General features: G+C 42.7%; 1 protein-coding gene and 1 long non-coding RNA gene across 2 annotated transcripts; one reads left to right on the top strand and one right to left on the bottom strand.

Moving 5' to 3' along the window:
* Positions 1-249: 249 nt before the first annotated feature.
* Positions 250-21832, bottom strand: ISY1 (ISY1 splicing factor homolog). The gene is made up of 12 exons (XM_063114803.1): positions 21683-21832; positions 20949-21069; positions 18926-18948; positions 18331-18382; positions 17432-17497; positions 17205-17247; positions 11739-11851; positions 8277-8394; positions 5245-5367; positions 4310-4431; positions 1393-1479; positions 250-988 (listed from the first exon to the last, which is right to left on the bottom strand). Exons 2-12 carry the CDS (start codon positions 20949-20951, stop codon positions 881-883), a joined length of 858 nt encoding a protein of 285 aa, XP_062970873.1. The 5' UTR covers positions 20952-21069; positions 21683-21832; the 3' UTR covers positions 250-880.
* On the top strand, positions 21104-22397 carry LOC134390981 (uncharacterized). Its single transcript, XR_010024898.1, has 2 exons — positions 21104-21204; positions 21335-22397. It is a non-coding gene; the product is annotated as an uncharacterized LOC134390981 (long non-coding RNA).
* The last annotated feature ends 4147 nt before the right edge of the window (positions 22398-26544 follow it).

Genomic DNA, 26544 nt, shown 5'->3' on the forward strand with positions numbered 1-26544 from the left:
CAACAGCCCCTGCTCCAAGCGGCCCTGTCCACAGCTATGGCCCTGGTGGGACGGCTCTGCCCCACCTCAGCTCCCAGATGGAGTCTGGGAACTGGTCTCATCCCTGCCATAGCCGGGGCTGTTACCTGGGGAGCTCCCAGGCAGGATAGCAGTGGTGCCTTCAGTGACTCTGGCTTCACATCCTAATGCAACCTTGCCTCGGTGCAGTCAGCTCAGGGAATAAGTTAGCAGGCATGGAGGTGTCCTTCTCTTATAAAAATCTTTAATAAAAATAGCTCTCTGCAGACCAGGTTATAAAACAGAAGTAGCAAACTCAAATTCCTGCCATCCAGGCAGGAGCTAGCAGAGCCAGCTGAGTGGCTTATGGAAAGCCAAGGACATGGTCCGGCACAGAGACAGCACTGGCTATCAACCAGGGGTGTGAGCTCAGTGTTGACACATCGTCTCAGCTTTCAAGAGAAGATATGTATTTTCAGGAAAATAGCATTTTTTAACATTGGTCACTAATTGATCCATCTCCCCCCAGAATCACAGTACAAGGTGAAATAAAACACAGGTAGCCAGTTAGCGACCTGCTTTACACACTCCAAAATAAAAAAAAAATGGATTCACACAGTAGCAAAATATTTGCACAAAGGTAATAGCTGAAGAATTCAGCACCCAGATAGCCCATCAGGGAGGCAGGGACAGACCCTTACCCTCTATCAGCACATGAGGTAAGAGAAGGTAAGAGAGGAACGAGGGAGGAGAAAGGAGCAGGAAACCTCACGGCACCACCTGCCTGCCTGCTGCCCTAGGTGTTGGTGGCCTGTGGGGCCACTGGGGTGCGGAAGGACTCCCACCAGATCTTCTAGACTCCAAGGAGAGCCCCTGTTCAGACCTAATATCCCAGGAGCCTCCTGGCCTCCTCGCTCTGGGCCTGTAGGGTCTCACTCGCATACTTCTGGAGCAGCTCCATTTTCTTCCTTCGCACAAGCGCCTCCTCAATCTGTGGATGTCGAGAGTAAAGGGCTCACAGCTTACTCCTCAGTAAAGCTCTCAGCCCCTGCCAGAACCCAGCCACAAGGGAGCCCCGGGGTGGAACTTCTCCAAGGAGTCTGACTGAAAGACTCAGAGTGATCTCTAGGAGCCCCAACTTTCTCCCACTGGGAACATTTCACAACAGAATGTACTTGTTGGTTTCATCTAAAGCAGAGGCTCCTGCCCTCTCCAGATCCCACACCCTGTTATGAGCACAATGACAAGTGCCACGTGGTCAGGATCCAGAGCTGCCCTGATGGATAGGAAGGACAAAGAAAACCCAAGAAAGCTTTGTGTAGCATCTGCTTTAGAGGGTAAGCCCCTGGCACTTGGGTGGCTCCACTCCAAGGGCACCTGTGGCCTCATTCCTACCTCTTGCTGTGACGGCACCGGGACATGGGCGATGAACTTCTGCTGCCCGTCATCTCCTCCTTTCTCCTGGCTGCCTTCCTCATCAGACTACAGACAGAGAACAACCACAATCCCTCAGCAGGAGACAGGTTAAATAAACGTTGGTACCTGTATAAAGTGCACTTTTCTGCAGCTGTTTAGAAGAAAGAAGGGAACAAGGAAGCTCTGTACTTGCACAAGAACACACCCAGACACATCATGATTAAAAAAGGTAACAGAACATGGCGTGTGTGATGCTACCTTTTGTATAAGGAGAAAAAATAAGAATAGAAACGAGTAACAGCAGTGAGAAGTAGATGGACAAGTGACAGAAATAGAGAAGAGAATCTTCGTGGAATATCTTTGTATACTTTTTATATTTGAATCTTGTGAATTTTTTTAAATTTTTAAATTTTATTTTTAAGAATTTAAATTTGAAAAATGTACCATATATGGAAAAAAGATCAACTCAGAGGCTACATATGAGTCAATACAAATTAACTAAAGAAATAACGTGGACTTGGAAATATTAGGGGAGAGTACTTGTGGCGTGTGTGGTGCCCACACCTGTGGTCTCTGAGCAGACGCCCTGCATAACCCTCTCTCAACCCTGCCTACCAGAAGAGCTGGCTTGCAAACCCTCTGGGGAAATCTCTCATACACTGCGGGTAAAAGTATCAATTGGTAAAAGCACTTTGGAAAACTGATTATATCTATATTGTTGAACAAAAGCCTACCCTACGATGTGGTGATTCCACTCACTGCTCAGTATATACTCAACAGAAACACTGCATGTGACCAAGAAAGTTCACAGCAACCCTTCTGTTATAGCCCCAAACCAGACACTAAACAAATACCCACGAATATCAGACAAGAAAGAGTATACGGGGTCCCTCTGCCATGCCCTGCTCTCCAGCACCCTTCCCTCATGCCCCACCCTCCTCCTTCCCTTTCCCACAGGTCCCTCCCCTCAAGTCTCCCTCCACTGTAGCCTCTGTCCCTCTATTTCCTCTAACTTCATCCTCCAGTCCCCTCTCCACACACACACACACAAAAGAATATACGTGATTCTATGTATACACCAAGTTCAGAAACAGGTAAAGCTTATGGGTCATTAGAGGTCAGGAGAGCGACCCCTGGGCAGGAGAGAGCTTCTGGGGTTGTGGTCATGTTGTTTCTACACTGGTATTTGCTATGTAGGTGTGTTTAGCTTGTATATATGTCAGACTTGTGTACTTTTCTGTACATGGAATACCACTCAGCAGTAAAAGGGAATAAACTCAGATGGTTCTCAAGGGCACCGTGCTGAGTGTAAAGGCCATCTCAAAAGGTGACACACAGTGTGATTCCATTTATAAAGCATTCTCAAAATGACAACATTATAGAGATGGAGAACAGATTAGGGTTTGCCAGGGCAAGAGATGGTGGGGAGGGAGGGGTGTGACTGTGAAGGGACAGGACGAGAGTCTTTGTGGTGGGAGAACAGTTCTGTATCTTGATCACAGAGATGGTTACACAGATCTACACACGTGATAAAAGACACAGAACTCAACACACTCATCATAACAACGTCGATGCCCTGGTTTTGCTATCGTGCTATAACTGCATAAGATACACCTCTGGGGGAACTAGGTGAAGGGTGCATAGGATCACTCTGTACTATCTCTGCAACTTCTTGTAAATCTATAATTATTTCAAAAGAAATAGAAAAAAAAAAAATCCTTCAGTGGCTTTCTATTGCTCTCCCCCATGGTGCCAGGCCCCGCACACCCCATTCACCCTCTTCAGCTGCCACTCATACCCAGTGCCCTCAATCTCTGTGCTCCAGCCACATTGGCCTGTCCTCTGTCCCTCACACTCACCAGTGCCTGGACCACTCTTCCCTCGCATCCTCTTCACTTGGTTAACTCCCCTTCATCATCCCAAACACAGCTGAAGGGTCGGTTCCCCAGCAAAGCCTTCACAGGCTGTCCCTGCAGCAGGCTGCCATCCAGGAGCTGCCGTTCTCCATGGTCTCCACCTACAGAACTGCCTCGTCCTGGACTATGAGCTATGTGCCAAGTTTGTGCTCTCCAGTGCCCCCTGCACCTGTCATAGGCCTGGCTCCCAGTACCCCTAATTAAATACTGCTGAGTTTCTGCATCTAAAGAAAATCCTGCTAGGGCATGCTGTCATCTGCTTCAAACCCTTCACTGATCCACACTGCTTGGCAGCTGGACCTAAGCATGAACCTCGGGTCTGCTGTATCCAGTGTGATGTTGACTAAGTCACTAAATCTCTCTGAGCCTACTTTCTCACCAGTGATGTCACGGCAAGCTCCTCACTTAGGACCTAACCCATCGTTTGTGTGTGGGTGACCCCCCACTTCTCCTGGACTAGAAAATCAGATCCACTCTGGACCTGTCCAGGCAGCAAGGCCTTCATAGGCTGGACCTGCAGAAGAGCCTGGAGGCTCTGCCTGGGAGGCAGGGATTGCAGCTCCATCCCCAAATGTGACCCTCTGAGGAATGTCCCTTCTCTGCTCTGGGCCTGTTTCCATCTGTAAAATGGTGGCATCAGACTACAAAAGGGCTCTTGGCACTACCCTTGAACAGAAATAATGAGGTCATGGGCTAAAACTTGTATGACTTCAACTGTGTTTATAAATCCTATTCTAGTATATTCAGGAGGGCCTATCCTCAAAGAAAAAGGAAAGAAAGCCCAGTTGACAAAGCGCTCCCATAGCTGCTCCTCTCTGAAACCCTCGCTGTGACCCTGCGATGTCATCTTCACAGCCATCCTGCAGGCAAGGAAGCTGCCTTTGAACCCTGAGCCCTCATTTCTAAGCCGAGCTTCCTCCCTACAATGCTTCACAGCTCGGAGGAGAAGGCAGTGAGCACCAGAGGGACCAACCCCATACCTCCTCCTCGGCGACAGCATAGATGTTGATCTCCTCCTGTTCTTCCTCCTCCTCTTCCTTTTCTCCTCTTGCCAGCCGGGCCTCTCGCTCCGCTTTCCACTTTTCCACCAACGTGGCTCTGACTGAAAACAAGGCAGAGCAGGTGCTACTTCTTCCAGTCTCTGAACAAGCTTTCAGCACAATGCAGGCAGAGGCTAAGACGTCCCATCTGGAAAGGGACACCCTTCATTCTGCCCTAGTGGGTGGGAAATGGATGTGAAGGGTGGGCTAGTCCTACTTAAAGCTCCAGCTTTAAATTGCTACAAGGAAGTTTTTTAGGGAACATCTCCAGATCCTCCCCAGTTCAGCAACCTGAGTGGCTTTCCAACACGCCCACATGAAAATGGAGGACACAGGGGCGCAGCATGCTGGAAAGGAGCTCCGACTCGGGACCGCTGGCTGCCAAAGTTCTAGCTCGATGTGTCATATGGGATTAGCACTAACATGGCTGTCATGAGGCTTCAAAAGAACGGCTATAAAATGCTTAGCACAGTGCGTGGCGTGGAGGAAGTGTTCACAAGATGACACCACCTTGCTCTCCACAAATAACCCTTCAGCTGTGTTTAAGGCAGATCTAAGAGCCAGTGAGGTGGGCACTGTTTCACAGGTTCAAGAAAGGCCAGTCTGGAATGAATTCAGATGGTGAGCTTCTGGCAGGCAGGGACCAGGTCGGATACAGCTCTAGGGGCTTCCCCGATCTGCTGCTTCTGGCCCAACTGCCCTGACTGCCTCCAATGCCTCATGGGGGTCAGGGGATTAGCAGGCCATTACCTATGAAGCCCATTAGCAACAAAGTAAACTCCCTTCTGGCATAAAGTACTACTGAATACCCCATTTTCAAAGCAGAGAGCAAACCAGATGCCATCTATAACGAAGTGAAATATCCAAAGACCTACGTTTCTTTTCATATTCCTGCTCCAAAGGCACAATAACACCATCGTCTTCATCTAGGTAACCGTAGTACTCAAAATCAATTGCCTTCATGAGCTCAGCACGTGTCTTTCTGGGAGGAGGAAGAGCTACAAGAAAGAGCAGCAACTTAGCTGAATTTAAAAGTTCCAATCAATCACGCTCAAACCAAGCCTTCTCCTATGCAGGCAGCAATACAGCATGAATGTTTAGGAAAATACCATGAGAGAGTGCAACACTTTTTAAAATCAGTGCTTTGACCCAATTAGTAATTTAAAAAAACCCCCCACAAACACAAGCTAGAAAAGCTTTATGAACAGAGATATGAATCACAGCATTGTTTATATAACAGTGAAAACTTGGGAATAACCTATGATTTTAAGTTGTAAGATGGGTATGGGAGGGGTTATCCTGCAGCCCTTATAATGCTGTTTCACAAGGTGTTTTAATAACATAGGAAATGTCATAATGTTTAATAAAAGAGTCATGATGGGGAACATAAGCCTATAGAGAAGACAAAAGAAACTATAAACAAAAAAGATAAATATTTTCAGCCTAAGGATTACTATCCAGAACAGTTAAGTAATTCTTGAAAATCAAAAGGAAAATGAGAACTTAACAGATTGGTCAAGGAATAAAAGCTGATAATTTAAGAAGAAAAAATTCAAATGTATAAAATTTCAATTAGTAATTGGATTCAATTCTCAATTTCATTAGTAATCAGGGAAAGAAAAAATAAAAATAATATGTTTTCCACCAATCAGATTAATAAACCTCTGGTTAGTTCAGTTGGTTAGAGAGTGGTGCTATAACACCAAGGGCAAAGGTTCGGATCCCTACAGCATCCAGCCACCAAAAAAACCAAAACAAACAAACAAACAAAAAACTTAACAGATTAATAAACCTTTTACAATCATGAAAAATTGGAAACAACTAGGGGTCTAACCAATGGAGGAATGGTTATGTATAGTATGGTTAAACCTACACCATGATACTCTTTACATCCACTAATAGAGTTCTAAGTATACCTATGGGAGGGTATCAGTGGATATCAGAACACAGCAGGTATGGGAGAGCCGTGGTGTTTCAGCAGGCCTCCATTCGTCACTTCACTGTTAGCTCCGGCAACTTTGTCCACCCCTTCACCACTCTGAGTCCACATCCTGTGAGTGGTGGTCATCATATGGGCTGGACCCGGGACAGAGCACAGGTTGAAGCCTGGCTGGTTTGGAGCACTACATTCCTCTTGGCCACAGGGGCCCATGTAAGAATGGAATTATGATCCAATCAAAGCCAAATACACTCAAGTCTGGGAATTTTGTTTGAACTGCTTAGGGGGAAATTTTGTTGCTGAGAGAGGCCAAGATGAAAGTCGATGATGGACACAACTAGCCACCACAGATGGAGAGGTGGGCAGAGAAAGCAGCTCACACAGCGGAAGTCAAAACTGCAACATGGAGAAATGTGAGCTGGATCCAGCCATGCCTTAAGGCCAACTACCCCTGGGATTTCCAGTTAGGTGAGTCAATAAATTCATTTTTCTGCCTCAATCAATTGGGGCTGAGTCATCTGTCACTTATGCTGGTGAAATTTAGCTGATGAAATAAGCATGTAAGTTGCCTGGGGAAAGGCCTGCAAGAAAACATACCAAACAGATAACAGTGGTTACCAGTTACCCTTTGCAGGGACACTGGAATGGGTGTGCCAAGGGCGCTTTAACTCTGTGTGTACAATTTGAATTATACTCAGTAAAACTGACTGATGCATTTTCTTGTTAAAAAAAATAATAATAATCTGATTGAAAATAAAAGTACATTTAGAAAAAATGTACATATAAAAAAACCACAACAACACATACAAAATAATCCCAATTTAGGAGCCAACCCCCATAACCCTTTAAAAACTGAAGGGAAACATGCCCCAACATGTTAGTCATCATCAGATACAAGATATGAAAATGTGGATGGCTTTTTTCTGATTTTCTGTATTTTACAACTTCTCTGCAAATATATATTGCTTTCATAATTAATGACCTGACTTTAAACTTTGAATTACTTATAAGTGATGGTAATGACACATGCAAAACCAGTTTTGGCATAATGAATTTTAAAATAAGCAGGGTTTAATAAAATTAGGACTACACTTTTAAAAAAAACCAACCAGAAGGAAATATAGCAAAATGACAACAGTGGTGAGAATACTGGCATCATTCTCTCTTCTCACACTTTTTTCTATGAAGCATTCAAACTACTTTTTTTTTTTAAACTTAGAGCCATTTATTTACTTTCCAACATCACCAATCATAGATTATTATGTCATGACTGTGACTGTCTAAGTCTTCCATCTCCTCAGGAAGACAGCACTACTGAGTGACGATGGCATCCTATGGAGAACTTCAAGCTTTGGTCATAGCGCAGACTACTTTACTAAAAGGCAAAATTAAAATACACTAAAACTCCAGAGCAGTAGTTTCAAATTGTATTTTCAAAAGCCCAAGGTTTGGCTGCCCATCGCCACAGCGGGAAGAGGGAGGCGAGGGAAGAGAGGCAGGGCGTGCCCACAGGGATTCACGCAGCACTGCCCTGCTTTTTGCATTTTCACATACTGGGGTTGGGCTCAAGATTTTGTTTGTTCTTCAGTTATAACTGTTTCAACTAATAAGTAACTGAAACATGAATCTGATTCAATGGACTTCACAGCCTGCCCCAACAGTTTTGGGAAATTCAAAGAGGGAAAGCCCCTATCCAGGCCTACAGGCTGGCGTGTGCAGAGAGCGTGGAATTTGGCACAGCCAGTCCTGGCTCACTTTCCAGCCCCAATTGTGTGCCCTGGGCCTGAGATTTCAATCCTGGTGCTTACGGTTTCTCACTTAAAATCTTCGAACAAAAATTCCTATACTACAGGGCAGTTGTGCAGCTAAGAAATAATATAGGAAGAGTATTTAGTATATAGCCCATCTATTTTTACGATTATTACCAACAATTAGAGGCAAAAACCTTCACAAACATTAGTCACTTACGTTCTTTTTCGAAAAGCTCTCTAACACCAGGCAAATCTTTTGCTGCTCCAAAGTACTTGTAACCTCGGTTTCCTGGGACTTCTTTTCCTTCATGATCCAGCATTTTAGGGCCAACTTTCTTATTGGGAGGGAAAAAGAAAATAGATCTATCTGATCCTTAAACCCAATATTTCCATGTTTGCAAACATATTTTAAGAATGCCAAATGTGGAAAATATTTATGTATCCAGAAAAATATTTATGTATCTATTTCATCCCTTAAAAATCAACCTAGAGGGCCGGCCCTGTGGCTTACTCGGGAGGCGCTGGGAGCGCGGCGACGCTCCCGCCACAGGTTCGGATCCTATACAGGAACGGCCGGTGCACTCACTGGCTGAGTGCCGGTCACGAAAAAGACAAAAAAAAAAAAATAATAATAATAATCAAAAATAATGGTCCTTATGAAATTCTTATGTTGACTTAGAAAAACACATGATATGATGATGTTAAATGACCAAAAAAAAAAAAAAAAAGCAAACAACGTAAATGACAATCAGCAGAAGCCAAATGAAATACGTCCAGAAGATGAAACTGTATCTATTAGACATGATGATGTAGACACCTACACGCAATATAAGACCCTGGACTAGATCCTGTACTGAAGGTAGAAAAATGCTATAAAGAACATTATTGGGAAAATTAATGAAATGGCCATATAGGGTAGATAAAATTATTGTATCCAAGTTAGATATCTTAAACTTGGAAACTCTACCATGATTATATAAGAGAATATTCTTATTCTTAGGAAATGCACACAGAAGTATTAAGAGGTAAAGAAAGGAACACGATGCATTTAACCTACCTTTCAAATGATTCAGAAAAAATAAATCTCAATGTACACACAGAAAACAAAGTAAATATAGTAAAATGTTAAAAACTGGTAAATCTGTATAGAGAATATATAAGAGTTCTCTGTACTGTTTTTGCAACTTTCTGAGTTCAAAAACATTTCTTAAAATGATCTGAATGATTACCCATATCATGAAACTATTCTTATGATACATGTTAAGACAGCAAAGTATCAGAACATGAACCAATTTCTGTAAAAAATAAATATATGCCTAGAAAAAATTGTAGAAAAATAAATAATGATAATAGTTATTTCTGGGTGGTAGGAAAATATATATTATATATACATAACATATATAATGTTTATCTCACAACTTCTACGTTCTTTATATATATTTTTTTTTTTAATTTTAAATTTTTTTCACTGTACATGTTTACAGGTACAGTTTCTTGTTTCAGTACATGCATATACTATATAATGATCTAATCAGAATGGTTAGCCTCTCTATCACCTAAACATTTATCATTTCTTTGTTGTTATAACATTCAAGATCCTCTTTTCTGGCTGTCTTGAAATATACAATACAATATTATTGCTGACTGTCACCCTAGGGCACCAGAACTTATTCTTTCTATCTAACTGTGACTTTGAGACAGTCTACCAGCCTCTCCCAGGCCTTCCTCCCCACTCCCTTTCCCTGCCTCTGGTAGCCACTATACTAATCTCTCTTTTTTTCTCTCTTTCTAAGTTATTTTTCTTAATTGACCCATGATAATTGTATACATTTATGGTGTACAGTATGATATCTGGGTACATTCATACTGTGTGCAATGATCCTATCAGGGTGCTTAGTATGCCCATCACCTCAAACGTTTGTCAGTCCTGTGCTAGGAGCACTCGACATCATCTCGAACAGCTATTCAAAGACACACAGTACGCTGTTGTTCACTGTAGTCTCCCTATATCACTGCAGAACACTAGATCCCACTCTCCCTATTACTCTAATATTTTTTATTCACTGACCACCCTCTCCCCATTCCCCCTTCTTTTTTTTTCTGTAAAAAGTATATATTGTTTATATAATCAAAGTTATCATTTTGAAAAGAAAGGCAAACAGAGGACCAAAGTTGTACATACAACGAGGATGGTCTCAGCTATGACGATCACACAAAAACAAAGGAAGGAAATATTCAAGCAGCTGTACCAGGTAATGGAATGGTTACTGAACACCGTTCTACTATTTTGTACTCTTCTGAACTTAATGATAAAGTATTTCTTTTATATGTAGAAAACGAAAATTACGAAGCATCTAAAAACTCTAGAAAAAATACATTAAAACATAAACAGTATTGAATTTGGATGGTGGAACTTAAGAACATTTTACATATTTTTTAGTACATCTGAGGTCGCTTTTCTAGGCAGGTTAATAAACTTCTGCATTACTCCACAGCAGACTGACAAGAAAAATAAAATCTCCATCACAGAACTGCTGAAGAGGTTAAGAGAGACAATCCATGAGAAAGTTCCCAAAGCAGTGCCTAGAACAGAACAGGGGCTCAGAAATGTGAGTGCCTCTCCTACAACGGGGAGAACATATGCTCCGTTTTTATGCCAAGGACTAAAGTGAGAATCATGGTTCTGCATTAGACTTTCATAAATACGTAGAAAAGCCACGTTTCTTTTTTTTTTTGAAGATGACTAGTAAGAGGATCTTAACCCTTGACATGGTGTTGTCAGCACCACGCTCTCCTAAGTGAGCTAACTGGCCATCCCTATATAGGGATCCGAACCCACGGCACTGGTGTTATCAGCAACACACTCTCCCAAGTGAGCCATGGGCTGGCCCCAAACCACGTGTTTCTTACACAACATACTACAGCCCAATGGTTAGATACTACTGGTTCCAGTGATCTAGAGTTGATATCATCACAAATAGGTGAATGGGTCAGGCCCTGGGGCAGTAGTTATTAAAGTCAAGACCCATTAGTGGGTTATGAAATCAATTAAGCAGGTCACAATCATCAATTTTTAAAAAATCAAAATGGAACAGAGAATAAAAGAACATCACACTAAAATACCAAGTATTTTTTCAGCTCATTTTTGTGTGTGCTGAGTTGTGATATAAGAGTGTGTGTGCATGCGCGCCTGCATGTGGTTTACAATGGGTCATGGTCCTAAAGTTTGAAAGGCACTGTTCTACAGGATAGCATTTATAAGAGTCCAAAAACAGGACAGAATGGAATGGCCCTAAGGCCCTTCAGGTAAAGAGTCAACAAATGGCTGCCCACAGTTCCCAAGGAGCTTAGAGAAGAGAGAGGGCCATGGCCATTTTAAACACGAGGCACAGAGAGATGTGGGCTTACTCAAGAGCACAGCTGGCACATGCAAGTGCCTTGTCTGCTCTGAGGTCTGTGCTGGGGTGTCTTTCAGCATCATCCTACCCATCCTTTTCCTATGTTTCCTGTCCACACGCAACAGGCAATTATCAGGCCTTCTTTCATTATCAACTGCCTAGTCTGTAGCAGGCATGGGCTGGGAGCTGCAGGGGATGCAAAGCTAGACGGAACCACCCCAGCATGCCAAGAAGCTCACCAGCTTGCCCCCCAAGCACCACTAGGGCTGCTGCTTACTTACTCCATAATCAGGACCACCCAGCTCCTTTATCCGGACCTCCCAGTGTCCTTTCTCCCTTAGCAGCTTGTTAATTTCATCATTCAGGTCACGAATTCGGAATTCACCTAAACCAGCTAGAAAACGAAAATGTTAAAACAGGTTGAGTATCCCTTATCCGAAATGTTTGAGACCAGAAGTGCTTTAGATTTTGCAATATTTGCAGAATACATACCAACTGAGCATCCCTAATCTGAAAACCTGAAATCTGAAATGTTTCAGTAAGCATTTCCTTTGAACGTCATGACAGCACTTAAGAAGTTTCAAGTTTTAGAGCATTTTGGATCTTGGATTTTCAGATTAGGGATGCTCAACCCGTATACCATTTCTTCAAAATAGCATACCCTTAAAAATGAACATCAAAACCTCCAACACATACCCTCCATGTCATACCCTTAAAATGAATGTTAACTCCTGCAAAGGTATACTACAAGAAAATACTCACTTAAATTGATAGGAGAAACCATCAACACCCAAACAAATGAAAAGGCAAGGATTATAGAGTTCCCACTAGCACAGGAGAAAAAAATCTTCACAAAAAACTTTATCCTCATTAGCAACCGAAGAAATATAAACTGAAACGGCCCTCAAGTTCCACTTGTACAACTATTAAAGTAGCAAACTCTTAAGTCAAGGTGGCGAGGGGAGTGGATTTAGCTTCCAGGGACAGCAAAGATGCAGTGAGGCTAATACCATCCTACGCTGTTTTAGCCCTATCAGAAAACCAGTGTGTTGCTATATGGGAAAATTTTTGGGCAAAGACTACAGGCCTGAGAATTAAACCTAAGGGACTAATTAGAGATGTGCACAAAGGAGTTTGCTGAGGTGCTCTCTGTAGTGGCCAAGAGCTCCAGCGGCTGGGGCACCCCACCACAGAAAAGGACGGAAATTGGTTGATGAACCGAGATAGGTTGAAATGAAGCATCATATGGCTGTTGAAAGGAGAGGTACGCACGCAGTGGAGACACAGCAAGGCCTTTATGAGGCAAGGCTTAATGACGATAGCAAGTACTGAAGGCATTTATACCTGGATTACAGCTAAGAATAATGCTTCAGAAATGGGCATGAAGGAACTTTTTGGAGTGATGGACTTGTTCTAGATTTTGCTTGTGGTGGTGGTTTACACAGGTATATAAATCTACCCAAACATCCCACCATACATTTAAAATGGGGACATTTTATGTATGTAATTTTTGCCTGGATAAAGACCCATTAAAAAAAAAAAGGATATATTTTATAACCGCCCATTCCCATGTTCTGTCCTGTTAAGAAGGAAAAAGACCTGCCACCATCATTCTGAGACTTTTACAGTGCTACAGACATAGAGAGACTCAAGGCAGCCAACCCTCTGGAGACCTTAAAGAAAGGAAGGAAAGAGTTTCTGGAATCCCTTCCCACTTCCCAAAGAAAAGCCAACACTCACTTTGGGGAAAACAAGAATCAAGCATTTTTTTTTTTTTTTTTTAACTAACATTTTCAAAATCTACATACAGAAACATTATTCTTTTTGGTATGCAGTTTTATAAGTTTTCACAAATGATTTTCACAAATCATGTAATCATCACCACAATCAAGATAAAGAAAGTTCCATCGCCCCAAAACAGAGGGGTGAGAATGGATCTCTTTGCCTTGTTCTTGATGTCAGGATGAAAGCACTCAGTCACTCACCATTAGTATGACGCTGGCTGCAGGTTTTTTGGTAGATGAGCTTTATTAGGGTAAAAATCTTCCCTTTTATTCCCAGTTTGCTGTGAGTTTTTATCATGAATGAACATTAAATTTTGTCAAATACTTTTTCTGTATCTACTGAGTTGATCATACAGTTTTTCTGCTTTGCAACAGTGACACAGTGAATTACATAAGTATTAACTGATTTTTGAATGCTGAATCAGCCATGCATTCCAAGATAAGTCCTACTTGGTTGTGACATACTATTGTTTTTAAATATTGCTGAATTTGATTTGCTAATATTTTGTTGAATATTTTTATCTATATTCATGAGGAATTTTGGTCTGTAGTTGTTTCTTTCATATAATGTCTTTCTCTGATTTTAGAATCAGGGTAATGCTGATACTAAAATTCACAAAATGAATTAGGAGGTGTTTCTTCCTCTTCAGTTTTCTGGAAGAAACTGTGGCATTGGTAATCTTTCTTCCTTAAATAATTAGAAGAACTGACCAGTGAAGCTGTCCAGGTCTGGAGTTTTCTTTGTTGGAATGCTTTTAACTATGAACTCTATCTTTTGTTTGTTTGTTTGTTTGTTTAAAAGATGACCGGTAAGGGGATCTTAACCCTTAACTTGGTGTTGTCAGCACCATGCTCTCCAAAGTGAGCTAACTGGCCATCCCTATATATAGGAATCCGAACCCTTGGCCTTGGTGTTATCAGCATCACACTCTCCCAAGTAAGCCACAGGCCAGCCCCTGAACTCAATCTTTTTAATAGACATAGGACTATGCAGGTTATCTATTTCTTCTTGAACAGTGTCTCTAACCAGTGGAACTACTGATATTTCGGTTAGGATAATGCTTTGTAGGACGCACTGTAGGATGCTTAGCAGTATCCCTGGCCTCCATCCACAAGACGCCAGTAGCATCACCCCAGCTGTAACCATCAGACATTTCTCCAGACACTGACAAATGTCACCTGGGGAGGAAAATTGCCCCTAAGAACTACTTCTCTTAAGTGAGCTCTGGTAGTTTGTGTCTTTTAAGAAATTGACCCATTTCATGTTAAGTTGTTGAACTTATGAGAATAAAATTGTTTGTAATATCCCTTATTATTCTTTTTACATCTGCAGAGTCTGTAGTGATGTTCCCAACTTGATTCCTGATGTTATTAATTTGTGTCTTCTTTTTTTCTTAATCAGTCTGACTAGAAATTTATCAATTTTATTGATCTTTTTAAAAAACTAGCTTTCAGGGGCTGGCCAGTTAGCTCAGTTGGTTAGAAAGCAGCTTTATATCACCAAGGTCACAGGTTCAGATCCCAGTACCAGCCAGCCATAAAAAATAAAATAAATTAAAAAACAGCTCTTGGCTTGTTTTCTCTACTCATCTTGTTTCCTATTTCATTCATTTCTGATGTTGTCTTTATCACTTCCTTCCTTCTGCTTGCTGTTGGTTTAATTTGCTCTTTTCTTCTAGTTTCTTAGGGTGGAAGTTTAGATCACTGATTTGAAGCCTTTGTTATTTTCTATTATTTCAATGCTATAAATTTTCATCTAAGCACTACATCCCATAATTTTTTTTCTCCCCCTAAATTTTGACATTTTCATTCTTATTCAATTCAAAATATTTTCTAATTTCCTTCCTCTTAAACACATAGGTTATTTACAAGTGTGCTGTTTAATTTCCAAATATTTAGAAATTTTCCACATATTTTTCTGTTCTTATAATCAGAAAAAATACTTTGTATGATTTCAATTACTTTAAATTTGCTGAGACTTCCAGTCAAGATGGCAGAATAGACAGCTCCCAGTGTCACTCTCTCCCACAAATCAACTAATTTACAACTATTAAAAAGCAAAGACAGCCAAGCTGGGGCCACTAGAGCTCAGGGGAAGAGGAAGAGAGACCTACAGAGTGCATGAAGGCCAGAGAAGCCAAGATGAGAGAAAGAAAAAACCTCTCTGACCGTTTCAAGCCCTAGCCACCTCTAGGCTGGAGCTGCTGAGTGCACAGAGCAGGAGCCGGCAAAAGCCACAGCTGTGCCCTTCTGATGAAGTTGCATGGAGGTGGCAGGTGAGAAGAAGGTGTTGGTGGCCCCCAGGACAGCAAGACCACTAATAAGGTTCCCATGGACCCACATTGGAGCGAAGAGCCACCACAACTGAAAAAAAGGTGCCATTCAGAGGCCGGTGAGTCATCACAAGGGACCCGCATATAGCCCATCCCATGGGAAGTGTTTGTAGCACAGGCAGTAGGGGAGACAGGCCCACCAGGAGAACACTGGGGCACAGCAAGGACAGCTGATCTGCTCCCCAATCAGCGTAGGACCACTCAGAGGAGACTGGTCAGGAATATAGAATTGCATGGGGCGCAGTTTGATGAAAAGACTCAGGCCAGAAAAGTGTTTCTACACAATCCAGGTGGATTTCACTAAACCCGGAAGTCCTATAAAGTCAACCATTAAAACCTGAGCTGCACAAAAAGCCTCCCCCAGGGAATCAACAGCAAAGCAGCAATTTAGCTCAACCACAGAGCTCAACTACTAGTCCCCACAGGAATTTCTCCCATCTTAGAAGTAAGCAAAGTACAACAAATTAGTTCCTGTGCAGAGTTTAAGTGGTGGGAACAACAAATAATCCAACACAGAACTGAAAGAAAAAACAGAGTACCCACAACCAGAGGCAAAGTTTGATATTAACTAGTAAAGGTCTTATTTCACCAAAGAACATCTATAACACCTAGAAGGACCGGAAGTCCCCTGGGCTACCAAGCCAGAAAGGGGGGAAAACCAGGCACACCGCCAATGCCATGGGGCCCACCCGGGGTCCTGAGGCATGCAGCTGAAGACTGGACCCTCCACCCACAACCAGGTACAATGCCAGCACCAAGGGGCCCACCTGGACTCCTGAGGCATGGATCTGGGGACCGGGCCCCCTCCCTCAACCAGGCACAGTGCCATCACCACCACCAACTAGGTAAGGAGCATGCCAAAAAACATCATCTTCATGTGGATGGCCCACCACAGCCACCACAATAACCACATCTGCCACTTTTGGCTAGATGCCACAACCACCATGCAGATGGTCCACCAGCCACTGGAGTGACCAGCAGAGACCAAAGAAGAGGATGTCTCTCTCCACAAAGCTCATTCCAGAGTAACAGAAGAAGCATCAGCTCTACAATAATATTGGGGGAACTGAACACACCTCTCAGCATTGGACAGATCATCAAGGCAACAAATCAACAGAGTAACCATTACTCTTTCAGAAGGAGAGAAGAGATCTAGGGTAATTACAGAGGGGAGGGGGGAGGAAGAAGGGGATAGGGAGAGATTGGACAAGGGGCATAAAGAATAAGTATGATTTGTAATAATATATATACTAGTAATATTGATTTGATGAACATATGTCAATGCTGAACCCCCAAAATATGGATAATCAAGTATGATTCAATAAAATTAAAACCAAAAATAAATAAATAAATCTGCTAATGTTTGTTTTAGAGCCCAACATATGTTTTATATTGGTGAATGTTCCATGTGCTCTTAAAAAAAGAAATGTATTCTTTTTTGTTAGGTGGAGTATTCTATAAATGTCAACTAGGTCAAATTGATTGAAAGTATTGTTCAGGTCTCCTAAGTCCTTACTGATTTTCTGTCTACTTGTTCTATTGATTATTGTAAGAGGAGTGCTGTGCTGAAGTCTTCAAATCTAAGTGTGGATTTGAAAATCAAACACTTTAAAGGGACAGGTTTGCTTACCATTCTGAATCTGAGCCACTTTTTTAGAAATCTCTCCAATGATCTGTGAAAAAAATAAAAGGTAGTACATTTTCATGACTTTTGAATATGTCTGAAAGCACAGGAAAACTATAATTCAAAATTAGTAATTAAAAATACTTAGAATTCTGGTTTAAGAATCATTTAGATAATAAGAAGCAATCAGACACTTGTTATTTCTACTGAGATCAGATTCAACAAGAACATACCTGTCGTCTCCACTTCTCAGCTTTGGGCAGCTCGGTACATTCTGAGGCAAGGAAGGGTCTTCGTTCCTATGGAGAAGCAAACTAACACATGTTGCCACTGTACTAGTTACAAGCTTCTTGCAAGGATCCCTACTTTTTCAGGCCTGAAGTCTAAAATGCCTAATAATCTCAACACATTGAAGTTTCAGAGCCAGTGGATCTTTATTAAGCCTTAAACCTCCTCTACAGTGTCTCCTTAGAAAACAACTATAGAGACAAAAACATTCAATGCACTGTATCTAGTACAAGTGAAACACTGAAAATAACTCAAATGTCCAGTAAGAGAGGTGGCTAAATAAACTAGGTTATATAACCCCATTTCATGGCCTATTTACGTGACCTTAAGAAATGATGGCTATCAGTGTTTAGAACATTCATAAATATGTGTGTGTGAATATACACATATGTGTTTACATATATACACTAACATATGTATGTATACAATTTTTTTAAAACAAAAGAAAGAAAAATATTCAAAGAATGACATATATTATCCCTAATCTTGCTGAATCTCCATGAGTTGAGATCATTTACTGGTTTCAGCTTATAGTTGTTCTCCACGTTACACTCCACTTTCTGTTCTTCAATATTAGACAGAGCTAGGACAATACTGAATTAGACAGTGCTGGAATAATAAGGAGACCCAGTCATCATATTACAGAAGAAATGGAAAACAGCCAGATCATCACACTGCCCCAACAATAGGGAGGTACACCTGGAATTCAAGTGTATAGAATCTTAAGAGTGTCAGCAAGCACAAAGAAGAAAAAGGAAGATTTTAAGCTTGAAGTCTGTCCAGAAGCAAGTTTTCTGCACTTGTTCTTCAAACATCACAATTCATGAGGAAGATTTACACCAACCTTCACTTTTCCCTCTTCCAGCTGAGCTTGGCGAAATCTTGCTAAGGCCGTCCTACCAGGGATACAAAAGACTCCATTAGATCCTGCTCACAGATTTCTTATCACCCAAATTCCTAGATGTGGTAAATCTGTTCATGACCATATTTAATGTCATTCAAATATATACTGCAATTACGAAACCACAAAGTAGTTTAGGGTTTCCACATTCCAAGGACTAGGGCTCATAAGGCAATTTGTGTTCCTGAACACCCAAGTATCTATTTTACTTACACTATGTGTAAGAAGTGTGGGGAACTCTACTTACGAGACCATTGTGATGAGCAACACATCCAGATGTTAAAACACTAATATTAAGGGGTGCCCTAGCTGTCATTCTCACAACTCCTCCACCTTCCAGTTTAAGTTCTGGAAGCTGTCAGACAACGGTAGTGGGAAAAACAAATGGGCAAATATGGGAATGCTACTTTAACACATATAGAGAAAGAAATAGCTTCCCAAAGGGCTCATATGCCAAAAAGATCAAATACAAAAAAAAAGTTCAGTGGTGGTTATTAAGTTACAACAAATTTATAGCTCAAAATGAGTGGATACTTACATGGCCTTTTCTGCATTTCGGGCCTGGAAGGAGAGAGAAGGAAAGGAAAATGGCCTTGTTTAAAACATCTTTTCATTTCCATTTACTTTGTAGTGAAAAGTTTTACAAGGACCCAGTCACAAGCAGACTGCTTGAACTACTACATGAACAACAGTAACAATAACAACAAAAAAAAAATCAAAAGATGTCCAAATCCTGTGACTTACACTGCTCCTCCCTCTACTTAAAATCTTTACTCCTCGGGCCGAGCCCGTGGCGCACTTGGTAGAGTGCTGCGCTGGGAGCGCGGCGACTCTCCCGCCGCGGGTTCGGATCCCATATAGGAATGACCAGTGCGCTCACTGGCTGAGTGCTGGTCACGAAAAAGACAAAAAAAAAAAAAAATCTTTACTCCTCCACTGTTCCTACAACCTTGTATCTGGTTAACTCTCATTTCTCCTTCAAATTCTACTTGTGTCTGGCCGGACCGTTGCTCACTCGGGAGAGTGTGGTGCTGATAACACCAAGGCCATGGGTTTGGATCCCATATAGGGATGGCTGGTTAGCTCATTGGGTGAGGGTGGTGCTGACAACACCAAGTCAAGGGTTAAGATCCCCTTACCGGTCACCTTTTCAGAAAAAAAAAAAAAATGTTTACTTGTGTCAGAACCACCCCCAAAAGTTCTTCTGTGACCCCTTCTTCCCAACTAGGCTGGTGCCCTCTGTCTGGGTTTTATAGTTACCATGGCATTTACCACCCATTATCACAATTGTCTGTTCCCTGCCAGTGGAATTTGGGGAAGATAAGTCTCAAGACTGGCTTTTTCAAAGTGAGTTTTACGTTAGTACAATCACACTAGTGTCAAGTTAGTGATCCTTGAAACAGTGTCAGGCAGAAAACACATTTTCTGAGTTATAGTGTAGTTAGAAAGAATATTTGCTGAGTCAAGGACTTGAATTTTACTCTTGCACTTACCATTCTTGAGTAGCTGTCTCTCTAAACCTCCATTTCCCCATCTTTACAACAGGGAGCATACCTCCTATCTCACAGAGATGTCACGATGATTTAATGAAATGAAATACACACATGACAGCATCCGGCATGCAGTTTATGGACGCTTAGCAAAAGTGAGCTGAATTTAAATCTTTCAGACCCTCCCTGTCAACTAACACAGAAACAAACTTGGCAAATGCTGTGTTTACATAAACACAGTAGTAATTTGGTACATATCCTTCCTTAAAAGGGCTGCTTCTGGTCCACGGTTTCTCTCCATGGGATCTTGTGCTCACCAATCTACACTGGCTCCAGTACATCTTCGATAACATTACTATGGCGTCGTGTGCTTCTTATGGGGCTTCACTTGAAAATATTATAGTGGCCAATATCACAGTAACCAAGCATCTTCTTTATATCAGCACTAAGTGCATTCTCATATTTACACGTCGTAAACGCTTCCTGAGCAAATGAAGAAGCCAACAAACCATGCCAGACTACGTAGCTCACACTCTCATTCAACGCTTCCTGTCTACGCCATTCATTCATTCAGTAGTTACTCAACACCTACAACGTGCAGATGCTGCGTTAGACAATAAGGAAGCAACAGTGAAAAGACCCTACTCTCGTTAAGACTGCATCTTGTGGGGGAGACCGAGAACAGACATAAATCAAATACTCTCAGGAACATACAATCACAACCGTTCTTCCTGTCCCCTATGGGACTTGGGGACAAACAACGGGCCTACGCGATGCACCGTGACTCGGAGCCTGTCCTTGGGCCTCTCAGGGTCTCGATTTCCCTATTGATAACGTCCAGAGCTTCATCGGAAATAAAGCACTGTCCGAGATGGTAACGCGGCTCCCGAGTTTCCAGTTTCCTCTTCCAGTTTCTGGCAGCTAAGCGAGCAGGAAGAGAATTCCCCCATCACATCCACGGAGCCGAAAGCCCGCAGTGGTGCACGGCTGCGCCTCGACGCCACGAGCGCCCCAGAAGGGGCTGGGAGCCCTCACGGCCCGTCCCCTGCCTCACCCACCCACGCTACTCACCATGGTGTGGCTGAGGGCACTGCCCTGGGGCCGCGCGACCCTGGTCCAGGGAACTTCTCAGCCTCAGGTGAGGCCTACCCTCGGCGGGAACTGAAGATTCGAACCGCGCTCAGAGACCGCTCTTTTCATCGGAAGGATCAACGAGAGGACCGGAAGTTAAGGGCCGGAAGTGAAGGAAGGGAAGGAAACGTGAGAATTGGATGGAGAAGCGGGCGAAATGCAGGCCCGCTCCCGCGGGCGGCCTTCCCACGCACCTGTAAGATGTGGCGGGGGGCGGGGGGGCCAAGATTGCACTTGCGTAGTGGGACTGGCGTTTTCGGGGGGAGCCTGGGCTGCGGGCTTAGTTCTCGCAATAACTGGGAAAGTTCTTGCGTTAATTACCACAGATACCGTGGAAGCGGGCGACTCCGGAGCGCGGCTGTGGAAAGGCTCTGTGGGGTCACTGCCCTTTCTAGGTTCTTCTGTAAGAGCGACGTCCCCTTTGGATCACCCGTCCTCCCCTCTCCGGATGACCGAGTCCTCACGACCTCCGGGGGCCGCCAGCGCCCAGACGCCTCCCGGGCTCAGAACGAGGAGCACTCCAGGGGTCACGTTTACCTGTCGTTTGCTTGCGACCTATACTTTTTCTGAGTTTGTCTGCTGGGATCGCGGGGCCTTTCAGAGCTGGGCCAGTGCAGGAGGTCGCCCTTTTTAAAATAAGAGTTTTAACATCCAACGAAGAAAAAGTCACTTACTTGGGGTAGGAGGGGGTTAGAAAGGCGTGTGTCACTCCACAGAGAGATGCCGTCAGCGTGTGAGGGCACATCGCGGGGACCAATAGGCCCTGGGTAAGGACTGGGAGGACGGCGAGGACGGGGAGGAGAGGCCGCTGACGGGAGCGGATATGACGGCTCCTCCTGCGTGGAGTCGCGGTGCGGCGAGTGGGGCTGTGTTCAGGTGACGGCCTACGGTGAATCCGGCCACATGCAGCAGCTTTCTGCTTTCAGGTTTGGTGACTCCTGTCCGAGGGCCTAACCAGTAACAGGCCCCCTAGCTGCAGCCAGGAGGCACTAGCCATCAAGGGAGGCAGCTAACGTGTGGCTCAGGATCAGACAGGATGAGTACTTAGCATAGTCACCAGGACCTCATGCCTGCATGTCAAAGACAGCAAGTTTTCTCTCCTTAAAAGTTTTAACTTGGGAATGTGGCCATCCCACTGCAGACTACATCTTCCCAACTCTCTAGGAGCTAGGTGTGGGTGATTAAATAATGGCCAGTGGAAACTAAGTCAAAGGGATGTGTACCACTTAGGCGAAGCCCATAAAGACATCCCTTGCCTTTCTCTTTTCTCTGAGAGGTGACCATGGGAACAGGCAACTTGAACTCTAAAACTTTAGTATTGTGATCCCCTCCCAGCTCTGGTACGATGAACTCTGTAAAATGAGAAAAATAAGTGTACATTGTGTTTAAGCTGCTGCCTATATGGGTCTTTTGTTAACAGCAGCTTAACCTTTTTACCTTAAATAATATCTGGTCCCAAACAAGCAGGGTCAATCCTCACTCAAATGTCTTTCTCACACTACCATATCTTGACCCATGAAATCCCTGACTCTAGGATACAGAGATGGGATGTAACAGGATTAAGGAGGCTTTACCTATGTTGATTGTCCCTCTAGCATCCATTCCCCTACCCACTTACCTGAATTCCATTTGGGGAGCCCTCTGGTTCTGGTGAAGGGAAGTGCATCCCCAGCTTTGAGTGGAACAAGAAAGCTAGGTTAAACTTATAGATTCACTCCATCTCCCTAGGCACAGTGACTGGTAGGCTTAAGACTCATGCTGATCTAGTCAGGATGAGTCTTAGGACTTGCTTGCAGTGCTAATGGAATATATCCTGCTGGATGTAAGACCAGATATAATACCAGAAGTTGCTGTCAGCCACTTTAGGACTCAGAAGACAAGACTTAGCATTTTGGTGACATCAATGAATTGATGAATGGGGCCTTGCCTCAAGCACACTACTCAATCTTCAGTTATATAAAATCAACAAATTCCTCTTAGTTTTGAAACCAGTATGAGTCAGACTTATTGGTACTTGAAAGTGAGAGCATCCTGACTATGCCATTGTAACTTGCCAGTCTGCCAAAAGGCCTTCCCCTTCTTTTCTCTGCTCACATGGATCCTGCCTTTGTCCGTACTGTTCCCTTTTGCCTGCAGCACCCTTCATTTCCCTGCCACCTGACTAATCTACCTGGTTGATGCCTACTTATCATTGACATAATAGTATTTATCTTTCTGTTCAGATTTTTCCTCATTGATATTGGGACATTTGCCTTACAGAGCTGTTATTTTAAAGGAGACACTGCATAAAAACTGCTCAGAACAGGTTTATGTTCTGAGATCAAACATAATAGGTCTTAGATAATATGTTTATTATCTGAGTTCTCGACAACTATTACAAAAACAAAAACCCCTTGCTCTGCAGTGAGATTTATTATGAGGCCTTATTTAACCCCTACATATAGTTAGCTGGGCCAGGCTCAAGGCCTTGCAGGATATTGTAAAAGCTCTATTAGCCTTTACATCACCACACTTAGGATTTACAGGCCTCTCCCTATTTGAATTGTGTTGCTTTTTTCTCTACCTCAACCCCCAGCTCTGTCATAGGCCTGGCACATAGATTTGATGGCTGAAATAGTGAAGGAGCAAAAACAATGGCACCGCCCTGCCTTCTGTGCTAACAGCCCCAATTTACAGTGCTTCCTAGTCACCCTAAGTATGAACAGTATTTTCGTAGTTTTAAGACTTTCTGTATTCAGTATCGAAATATGTATCTCTATATTTTTATATATCCATATATCCCCACTGTGATCTCTCATTAGATCACATCACTAATCCATAAGATAGCAGAAGTAAACTACTGGCCAGCAGGCTAAATTTGCTCTACAGGGCTGCTTCAACTTACATTGTTATAAGAACTGGAAAATCTCACATAAAAATCCTGATTTGAGGCAACACTAAAACCGCATTCCTGCATAGCAACTGTCAATACAGGTGAAAAATTGTTTTATCAGTCCATATGTTATAAGGTAGAATAATGTAATACATTAAATTGAATGGGGAAAAAAAACCCTAAATTAAAAAGATCTGTTCCAACCCTGTCTGATCCAACAAGCAAGAGACAGTACTTTTGCCTAACATATATGAGTATCCCCTAAAACCCATCTAAGGGCCTCATATACCATTCTCCACTAAACAAGGATTCATCAGCGAGCTATGGCAAGCAGAAAATGGCCCCCAAAGATGTCTAGATCCTACTCCCCAAAACATGTGAATATGTTACCTCACATGGCAAAAAGGACTTCGCAGGTACAAATTAAGGATCTTGAGATAGGAAGATTATCCCAAATTATCTGATGGTCCTAATGTTATCAAAGCATCCATATAAGAGGGAGGCCAAGGGTGAGAATCAGAGAATCACATGACCATGGAAGTTGAGGTTGAAGTGATATGGACATGAACCAAGGAATGCTGAAAGCCTCTAGCAGCTGGAAAAGGCAAGGAAAAGCGTCTCTCCTAGAGCTTCCAGAAGAAAAGCAGCCCTGCTGACACTTTTAGTCCCCAAACACCCATTCCAAACTTCTGACTTACAGAACTATATTAAACTTGTATTTTTTAAAGCCACTTGTGGTAATTTATTACAGGAGTAATATGAAACTAGTACTTGATTTGGTACCTGGAAGTAGGGTGCTGCTCTAACAAAGATCTAAAAATATGTAGGGCTGGCCCGTGGCTCACTCAGAATGTGGTGCTGACAACACCAAGACCACAGTTCAGATCCTATATAGGGATGGCCGGTTAGCTCACTGGCTGAGCATGGTGCTGACAACACCAAGCAAGGGTTAGGTTAAGATCCCCTTACCGGTCATCTTTTTAAAAAAAATAAATGAAAAATAAAAATATGGAAGTGGCTCTGGAATTAGGCAATGGGCAGAGGCTGAAAGACTGAGGATGACAGAAAAAGCCTAGAATGTCTTGTACAGATTGTTAGTAGAAATATGGATGTTAAACTGTTAGTGAAGACTCAGAAGAAAATACATGGAGAAAACCTATTCTCAGAGAATACTTAAATCATTATGGACAGTTAATAGAAGAAACACAAACATTAAAAGTGCTGCTGATGAGGGCTTAGAAAGAACTGGGGAAAATGTTATTGGAAACTGAAAGAAAAGGGATCCTTATGTAGTGGCAGAAACTTAAATTGTGTCCTAGTTATATGGAAAGCAGAATCTATAAACAATGAACTTGGATATTTCTGGTTTCTTCTTGATACTTATAGTAAAATGCAAGAGCAAAGAGATAAATTGAGGGAATAACTGTTAAGCAAAAAGGAACCAAGACTTGATTTGGGAACTCAGCCTATCCACAGTGCAAAAGATGCTAAAATTAGGGGATTCCCTGTCAAGGAGTACGCTCTGGGGAAAAAGCCAAGGGTGTGGACCACCCTTCTCTATTGCTTCTGAAGGATCAAAAGGTCAGCATATTGATTCATAAGAGGGCTCTTTAGGTGATTCATGGATCCTCACAACCATCTCAGCAGAAGGCAGAAATAGAGATGAGATTATTCTGTTTGTGGAGGAGCCTCCTGTCTAATAGAGTGAATTCCCATGACATACACAGGACATCCACAAAGTCGTGGAGAATTCTACACCAGAAGCACTGCCAGCTTGGACTGCAAGGGACAGAGGACAAAATGAAAGGCTGCTGAACTCCCAAAAATCAACAGGAAACAGGCTGTAGTGAATTGAATTATGTCCCCCCCAAATTCATTGAAGCGTAAGTTGTGCCCCCCAAGTTTTATGTATTAAAAACTTAGCCCCCCACTGTCACTGTTAAGAGGGTGGGAAATCCTATTCTGGTAATTCAAAGGTGGAGCCTTGAAGAGGTAACTGGATTGTAGAACTGTGCAGTAGTCAATTGATTAAAAATGGTGGTCAGGGGGTTCTGAGGGCTTTAAAAGAGGAAAGTCTGTCTCTCTGTTCTCTCTCCTTCACTATCTTGCAATGTGAGAGCCCTGAGTCACTGTCACCACCACCAGATGGACTTTGGACTTCCCACCCTCAGAAACTGTAAGCAATAAATTTCATTTTCTTTATAAATCACCCAGTTCCAGATATTTTGTTATAGGCAACAGGAATGGACTGACACACAGGCTGATAAAACTACTCAGCTGTAGACATTCTTTTTCTTCATGAAAAAGAATGGATGACTCCTAAGGAGAATGCTTTAGTCCAATGACATTGTCAGGCCTTGAAACCTAATACTAATTGCTCAGCTGGATTTTGAACTAGAGACCACGGACCCTTTTTCCTTCCATTTTCTTACATTTTAAAGGGAAATGTCTATTATTGGTATCCTATGCCTATCCTACCATTGAATTTTGGGAGCAGCTAACTTGTCAGGTGGGGAAGAATTGTACCCCAGGATAAATCATACACATCTCATCCATACCTGATTTAGGTGATTTAGATGAGATTTGGGATGTTTGAGGCGATGAGACTTAGGTGAGATTTTACACTTTTAAGTTGGTGGTGTAATGGGTTGATATTTTTGGTGA

The sequence above is a fragment of the Cynocephalus volans genome, chromosome 11, assembly GCF_027409185.1.
Source record: "Cynocephalus volans isolate mCynVol1 chromosome 11, mCynVol1.pri, whole genome shotgun sequence".
Lineage (NCBI taxonomy): Eukaryota > Metazoa > Chordata > Mammalia > Dermoptera > Cynocephalidae > Cynocephalus > Cynocephalus volans.